Below are 8,511 nucleotides of genomic sequence, written 5' to 3' on the forward strand. Positions count from 1 at the left end.
GTGTGTTCTTTTTTTTTGTGGGGGGGGGGGGCATATCTACATTCAGCACAATCACCTTCTGTAGGATTCACTTAACTTGTGACTGATTTAAGAGTTATTATTATATTTTTTTTAACAAGACAAAGCCAAGGAAGCTAACACTTATTTTTGGCTAACTAGACTCAGGTTGGAGGGAAGAAGAATACTGTCCTGCTTCCCAAACTGACGCCTGACACAGAATATTCTGTCACCGTTGTGGCGGTCTACCCCAAAGGATTCAGCACTGAGCTTAACGGCTTTGGAAAAACCAGTATGTTGTCTTCTACTTACAGACTTTGGTTGCTCCCTAAATAACAACTGATATTAATGACATCTGTAATAAATGTCTAAATTTACTGAGGTTTTACTGTGATAGTAAATAGTGTACTCAGAGTCGTAGAACTTATAGACAGTGTTTACAGTAACTGTAATAATGTTGCTTTTATGGTATGTGTATTAAGTGTATATACCTTTATCGTTCCCCAGAACCTTTGGGTGGTGTTAGGAACTTGCGGGTTACTGACCCCACTACTAGCACCCTGAATGTCCAGTGGGAGCCTGCTGAGGGAGCTGTGCGTCAGTATAGGGTCTTCTATGTCCCTGCAGCTGGAGGAGATGAGGAGATGGTAAGCTGCAGAATAGCTCTGCACCATAGATAGACTAGTTGTACAAAATGAATGCTGAGTGAAATATTCAACCATACCTCTACCAGACATAGCACAAAGTGATACATGTCTTGCTAAACTTGTTTCTAGGTTCAGGTTTCAGGCAGCACCTTAAACACTGTGCTGAAGAACCTACACTCTGATACCGTCTACACTGTAACTCTGGTTCCTGTCTATTCTGCTGGAGAGGGGCAACGCATGTCTGAAAACGGCAAAACATGTAAGAAATGCATGCATATACAATGGTGATCTATACAAGGACATCTAGAAGCAGCAGTGCCATGCCTGTAAGCCAGCTTCCAGGGTTCAGCAAAGCCCACATAGAGTGGGAAGAGGACATGACATACTGCATGAAGGCAGTGGGACTTTTTCAGGAATCCATTCATGTCGGTCCAGAATGAACTTACTGGCCCCAGTTGCTGGCTTGCTTTTGCTGTCAGGAACCTTCAATAAAGCAGCCAGTCATGTCTGATTTATTTCATAATATCACCCAAGGCCTTTTCCATCCTGTGAGCCAAGAAAAATTGATCAAATGCCATCTGTCACTTAAAATGTGAATTAACCAACAGTCAATTCACACCTTATATGTAACGTGAACTGTAACATAAAATGACAATCTTAATCTCAGTCAGTTTAGTTTGAACTTCTTTGAAGAGAAGAGATTTTGCCAATTTCTCCCACAATTTCGAACCACCAAACTCTGCTGGGAATGAGTCAGCATTTTGTGGGGTGATTGCGTAGGAAGGAATTCCTCTGGGTTGGCAGCAGTATAATGGTGTCTCCTCTCTCTTTACCATCATATTGTCCACTTATAGTTTGAAATGGAGAGTGGTGGTCAGTATAATGGCTGGTCTGGGAAATGGGGCAGGGGATATGTTGAGTAATTGGCTCTCCTTTGGGAAAAAGAAACAGAAAGAAGTTAGGAATGAATAGAGAGCATTATATATTTTATGGCTCTCAGCTCACTTGGCTAAGGTCATGCTCTGTGCCTGCTACTGCTGCCCTCATTTTCCCTTCTGGTTCTTCATGTGGCTTTTCCTTGACTTGTTAACCAAACTCTTATGCAGTGTCAGATCATACTGTGACAAAGCCTTCTAACTTTCCACTCTACTTCTAACCTTATAATTTTGTTGTTGCTGTAATTTATATTGTGATGTCCTTTCAAATTGCAGTACTTAACAATAACATCTGTTAACAATGTTTCCTTAGGTTGCTTGACAGACACTTTGTTAGATTGTAACCAAAGGCGAGAACCAGCCTTTTGGTTTTGGAAATTTGTAAAATAATATGTGATGGGTATGCCCATTATACCTTTCTATTTCTGCCTCTGTAGTGTCCAGACATGGTGGTACCCCAGGTAAGTATTTTTGTGGCAAAGCAAGAGGATGCTTTATTTTTTAAGTGATGAAAGCATGTTTTATTATTTCAACCAGTCATCAGCGCTGTTGTTCTTTGGACAACAATCATTTCATCATCCAACAAGGCCCTTAACCCATCCACTGCTCCAGTGGTGCTGCAGCTGACACATCTGGTGTTATGTGTTTGTCTGTCCTTGTCTCGTTGTATATGCCAATCATTCTAAGCCTGTTTATGAGTATATTCTTACCTGTCAAAATAAATGGCTGAAGATGGACTTCAGCTATGCATGTCCTTGAAAACAGGGATTTCGGTCCTTGTTTTTGAAGCACATTCCATCATCCACCATGTATTCATCCATCCATCTATTCATCACAGTCATCCATGCATTTTTCAGTCCATCCATTGTCATCTTTTCATCAATCCATTGCTGTTCAGCAGAGTCCATCCCTGCTTCAGTAAAGACCAATCCCACAAGAGGATTGTCTTTCTTCTTTAAAGCTGCAGTCCTTGATACAAATCATCAGACATTCTTTGTGCTACCATAAAATTAAGAAAGTGCATTATCTATACATAAATTAACTGACATTTTGAGGACAAATGACTCATTCGAGACTAAGAATAGACATCTGAACATAAGATGACCAAAGTATCAAGGACACTGTCTTTAAAAGAAAGTTTTAAGGAAATCCATGGGAAACGTGATCTTACTGCATACACTACCGTATACTGTAACAGACAGACATATTGACAAAATTGATAAAATAATTATTTTACTAACTTTGCAAATTTGTGGCCTGCATTTATGACGTTATGATGGTTCAGCACAAAACCTCCAAACATCTGCTTGGGTACTTTTTAGAAGGCAAGTTTCACACAGTGTATTCTTTTCATTAATCTTTAGGGCAGAGGCAGGAAGTGTCCTGTTGCTAGAAGTGCTGTTAAAAATGTCTTAATATCTGTTGGTTGCTGGGGAGCATTGTTCCAATTTTGTTGAAATGTTCTCATTGTAATAATTCAACAGTTCTTGCTGTCTACAAGACCATGTTTTGTCAACTGAGACAAAGGAAGAATGGCAACACCACAATTACAAAGATGTTATTTGGACACTTACTGTATACAGTATGTCCTAAAACACTATATAGGGTAAAAATGTAACAGCACTAAAGCATAAATAAGAATTGGGAAACACTAAAGTATTATACATTCAGGTGCATTTGTATGGTGGTATTATTGGTGACGTTCTTGTGTAGTAATTGTTGGTGTTAGTCTGTTGTTAACCTGACCTAAACAACCTCTTTGTTTTTGTCTGTCTATCTGTATGAACTGCTTGTGTTGTCTGTCTTTAACCTCACCCTGTCATCATGCTTCACTCTATGTCCAACTTTCTCTCATCACTCTTTTTACCACTTTGCACCTTCTTTTTGCTTTACCTTGCCCCGACCCTCGCCCTAACTTTTTGCTCCTTGTTTCTGTCTGGCTCGATAGTGGCGCGTAGCCCCGTCAGGAACATCCAGGTTTTCAACCCTACAACCAACACTCTGAACGTTCGCTGGGAGGCTGCCACAGGCCCAGTCCAGCAGTACAGGGTGGTCTACTCTCCTCGGACAGGCGCCAGGCCCTCTGAGTCGGTGAGTTTCCATCCACTGTGTGGGAAGAAATGTATTGTCCTTTAGCATACAGCATACTGTATGCATACAAAGAAAGCACTTTGAGTATGCATATGATGGCACCCATTATTGTCTTACCACAACACAAGTCTAATGACTCACTGCCTTAGAAAAACAATTACAAACTAGCCTGTTTCTTCACTTGGACCATAACAATGTGGTATTTGAAAAGTGAGGCATATTCAAGTTTACTGACAGAAAGGTGCGCTCTGCCTTTATCCATATGCACATTTATGGCAGGTTCAGGCCTGTTCTGTGGCTCGAGCCAATGATTTATATCAGTGGCAGCGTAGCCTTTTTCAGCCAGCGCCATCAAATTTCATGCCAGCTGGAGATTTGTAGCATGGATTACCACTAACTTTTTACCCCCTTCAACATACAGTTTCTCCCTTTCCATCCATCCCTCCCCCTTGCCCCCATTGTCTTGATCTGTCTTGACTGTTAGGCTGGGTTACACAAAGGTCCCATTGAGGAACATGTAAGCATGTGTATAGCTGTCAAAGGCTTCTTCCACCACCACACCTCCCAACATCAAAGGAATTAGTGACTCTTCTTTTCACTCTGTGCTGACAGCAAGAGGTGGTTAGGTAACAGGGAGGTGTCAGAGGGAGGGTACAACATCAGTAAACACCCACACAAGTGCTTAAGAAGTTCAGGAAATAAACACATTTGCTATTAGCTTTGTTTGATTTTACTGGTCTGCCCATAGTTGCGGACTCAAGGCTACACATGCACAGGCGGTGATTCCTGACGTGTTTGGTGTCTTTGTGCAGATTTTGGTACCAGGGTCCACCACCACGGCCCTGCTGGAGCAGCTGATCCCAAATACTGAATACAATGTTGGAGTGGTTGCCCTGTACAGTGATGGCGAAGGACCTGCCATCAGTGACGCTGGAAAGACACGTAAGAACCTGAGCCAGTGTGTTTAAGAGTACCCTTAAGTGTGAAAAAAAAATCTTAGGAGTATAAATGTAGTATAGGAATTTCAGTAACTAATGATGAGCCTCATTTTATGTATTGCATAAATACTTTTTTCATCATGTGTCCATGCTCAGTGCCCCGCAGTGGCCCGAGGAACATGCGTGTATACGACCCCACCACCACCACTCTGTCTGTGAGCTGGGATCCTGCGGATGGTCCTGTCATGCAGTACCGTATCACCTATGAACCGACCACAGGAGATCCCATTGAGGAACATGTAAGCATGTGTATAGTTCCAGCTGTTATAGTTGAAAAAATTGTCTTCACTCCTTTAAAAGTGACAAAACAAACATTATTTAAACCACAGTCCTCAGTGATGGCCCCCAGCTGTCATTATTCTGATACAATAATACAAATATAATTTACCCAAATATGCTTGTTCTTCTTATTTTTCTTATGTGATATGTCTTTTCTTTTGTAGACTACAGTTCCAGGAAACAGAAACAGTGTGATTCTTCAGAACCTAGATCCAGACACACCTTACAATATCAAAGTGACAGCCATCTATGGAGATGGACCAGGAGGAGACCTGGACGGAGCTGGACGCACAGGTCCAAACCATTTAATAAGTGCAGCCTATGTGTACATTTTTAACTGATGTAGAGATCATTTAAGGACATGAACCTAAGCATACCGACAGACACATATTAAAGATATCATGCAGTGCTGCACACACATACATTAACGTGTGGAAATCCCAGCAGAAAATCTGAATAGAGTGATCCATTGATTAGGACTCTGGTGTAATAAATAAAATTCTTGACTTTTTATGAAAGCCGAGAGCCTTTGCCAGAGAATGGAGAACTGGCTGCACTCCACTGAGATTTCCAGTGGAGATGTCATACCTGCAGTGCAGGCCAGTGTCTTAGTCAGTTTGCTTTTTAAACAAAAGAAATCCTATTACATACTGTAATTCCACTCTGCTCCTTGAGGCTGTTATTTCTCTGTGGTTGAATTTATCGTCATTTTGATCACACACTGAGATATTTTACTCATAATTCAGAAGTCATAATGAGTGATAATAGAGTAATTACTCTTCTGACAGTTCACTAGCAATGAAAGCATCTGCACCACACTGAGGTGACTCTGCTGTCCTGTCTCGTTTCCCACAGTGGACATGCTCGGCCCCAGGAACCTTCGTGTTTCTGATGAGTGGTACACCCGCTTCAGGGTGTCCTGGGACCCTGCCCCATCCAGGGTTAATGGATACAAGCTTATCTACCAGCCTGAGGGTATACACATGATATTATATTACATAGTAGCTGCTGTTTTAGTTCTTTTAACTTTGTAACTTGCCACTACACTTCATTGCGTGCAAGCAATGATTTATAGCATCGATATCCTCTTCCAGGGTCTGATGAGTCCTCGGAGGTGTTTGTTGGAGATGTCACCTCCCATCAACTGCATAACCTAAAACATGGAACCACTTATGATGTGAAAGTGCTGGCACAATACAACACAGGCCTCAGTGCACCTCTGATTGGACAAGGCACCACATGTAAGTTGATAATTGCTTTTATTGACTTGCATAAGTGCGCAAGTGTTGAGTGGTAGATGTTTCAAACCTTTGTTATGCAAAAAGAGATTGGACATAGGTGAAATATGGACTAACCTGCTTGTTTGTCGTTAGTGTACCTGAATGTGACAGACCTGACCACCTACAATGTTGGCTATGACTCTTTCTGCATCCGATGGGCCCCTCACAGAGCTGCCACCTCCTACAGACTCAAAGTTAATCCTCTTGACCGTATGTTTTTTTCTCAGTTTCACCATAAAGATGTCTTGTTGAATCTGACTCAAAATACATTCAATTACTGGAACCTGCCTCTGTCTAATCTGGGCTTTTGTCTCTTCTTTCTTTCTTCTCCTCTAGCCTCCAAGCGTGGAGCTCAGGAGATCACAGTCAGAGGCTCAGAGAGCACTCACTGCTTTGATGGTTTGACCCCTGACACTCTCTACAATGCCACAGTGTACACCCAAACCCCCAACATGGAAGGCCCCGGAGTCATTGTCAAAGAGAGGACATGTAAGATAACACGTTTGGATTCCATAAAAATCCCCTCAGCAGCCACAGTGTAGTATGTCACCTTCAATTTTGTGTCTCTGTTTTGTCTTGCAGTGGTCAAACCCACTGAGCCGCCGACTGAGCCTCCCACCCTACCTCCTCCAGCAACAGTCCCCCCTGCACTAGATGGTGAGTAGAGCTATGGCATTTGCATCTGTGTGCTAATAAACAACCATTTTTTATAGTTTGACTGAGATAATTCTTTACATTAACATCACTGTACCTGCACCACAGTGTGCAGAGGTGCCAAGGCAGACCTGGTCTTCCTGATTGACGGCTCCTGGAGTATTGGAGAGGAGAGCTTCCACAAGGTCATCCAGTTTGTCAAGACCATGACTGGAGCCTTTGATTTCATTAGCCCTAGTGGCATGCAGGTCAGCAAACATACTAAAGTTCCGTTCCGAAAATGTTTGGTACAAATACATATACCTTTACACCCCATATGTCTTTGTGCAGTGTTTTGTTATTGTTTGTTATCTTTTTGTAATTTGTATTTGTGCTTTATTGTCACAAATGGTCATATGCTTTTTTGTTTGTTGTTTTTTTTTTAACAGGTTGCATTTGTGCAGTACAGCGATGACGCCAAGACCGAGTTCAAACTGAACACCTACCATGACAAGGGCATAGTGCTGTCAGCTTTGCAGACTGTCCGCTACAGAGGAGGAAACACCAAGACAGGTATATAATGTTATCTTGTACTTATTCACTTCAGAATCGACGTTGTTGTCTTGACTGACATTAAACAAACCAGAGCCTGTCTTAGCAAAGTAATCATTATGAAGAAGACAAATTGTTGGTAATAGTTTTCTGATCTCTTGCTGATCTTGTTTTGTCTTTCTCCTTTATCCAGGCTTTGCTCTGAAGCACGTCTATGATAAGGTGTTCACATCAGACAGTGGTATGAGGAGGAACGTCCCGAAGGTGCTGGTGGTGGTCACAGATGGACGCTCCCAGGATGAAGCCAAGAAGAATGCAGAAAAACTGCAGCATGCTGGTTTGTGTGGAACAATTAATCATGGTCATTCTTGTTTGTGTTGTATGTACAGTACAGTATCTACAGTGGAACTTTTTCAAATGATTTAAATTCACATTTGCTTCCAAAATTTCCATCACTGGAGCCAAAGTTTGATTGATTTGCCTTATAATCTCTTGAAATAATCTCTGCAGTGATGAAACCGCAAGTGGTTATTGGAAACTTGACAATGGTCTTTTTGTGTTTTTGTGTGTGTGTGTGTTTGCTGCCACAGGTTACAGTGTGTTTGTGGTAGGAGTGGCTGATGTGGACATGGCAGAGTTGAGAAATATTGCAAGCAAGCCCAGTGAGAGATATGTGTTCCTGGTAGACGACTATGATGCCTTTGACAAGATTCAGGACAACCTGATCACCTTCATCTGTGAAACAGCCACTTCCAGTAAGGCAGAGATCAATGTATCATTAAAACACTGTTAAAGTATTTCTGCATTCCAAGAGGAAAATGTGTTGTTGACTTTTATGTTGTAATTTCTATAGAGGTTGATTTGTGCATCTGCAGAAGTAACAGGATGCTCAGCTATTGATGTACATTCAATTGCCAGAGGAAATGCATAAAGAAAGATGAATAACATTCTTTAAACCATAATCTGTTTGTTGATCTCCTAATGACTTCTTGTCATGTTTTAGCCTGTCCTCTGATCTACATCAATGGATTCACCACGCCTGGTAAGCATACAGTATTCCAATACAACAAACACATGAACGAATCCTGACAGAGTCTCT

General features: G+C 41.7%; 1 protein-coding gene across 1 annotated transcript in view; it reads left to right on the forward strand.

The window, feature by feature from the left end:
- LOC109964979 (collagen alpha-1(XII) chain-like) overlaps positions 1 to 8,511 on the forward strand; it is a 51,273-nt gene that overhangs the window by 27,711 nt on the left and 15,051 nt on the right. Inside the window, exons 32-48 of the mRNA XM_020608637.1 lie at positions 160 to 289; positions 505 to 644; positions 774 to 903; positions 3,528 to 3,670; positions 4,483 to 4,612; positions 4,765 to 4,907; positions 5,112 to 5,241; positions 5,803 to 5,922; positions 6,042 to 6,188; positions 6,321 to 6,437; positions 6,564 to 6,716; positions 6,810 to 6,884; positions 6,990 to 7,129; positions 7,310 to 7,433; positions 7,606 to 7,749; positions 8,003 to 8,167; positions 8,416 to 8,454. Coding sequence (XP_020464293.1) covers positions 160 to 289; positions 505 to 644; positions 774 to 903; positions 3,528 to 3,670; positions 4,483 to 4,612; positions 4,765 to 4,907; positions 5,112 to 5,241; positions 5,803 to 5,922; positions 6,042 to 6,188; positions 6,321 to 6,437; positions 6,564 to 6,716; positions 6,810 to 6,884; positions 6,990 to 7,129; positions 7,310 to 7,433; positions 7,606 to 7,749; positions 8,003 to 8,167; positions 8,416 to 8,454 — 2,170 coding nt within the window. The remainder of the gene's footprint in view (positions 1 to 159; positions 290 to 504; positions 645 to 773; positions 904 to 3,527; positions 3,671 to 4,482; positions 4,613 to 4,764; positions 4,908 to 5,111; positions 5,242 to 5,802; positions 5,923 to 6,041; positions 6,189 to 6,320; positions 6,438 to 6,563; positions 6,717 to 6,809; positions 6,885 to 6,989; positions 7,130 to 7,309; positions 7,434 to 7,605; positions 7,750 to 8,002; positions 8,168 to 8,415; positions 8,455 to 8,511) is intronic.

Source organism: Monopterus albus, unplaced genomic scaffold (genome assembly GCF_001952655.1).
Source record: "Monopterus albus unplaced genomic scaffold, M_albus_1.0 scaffold94.1, whole genome shotgun sequence".
NCBI lineage: Eukaryota > Metazoa > Chordata > Actinopteri > Synbranchiformes > Synbranchidae > Monopterus > Monopterus albus.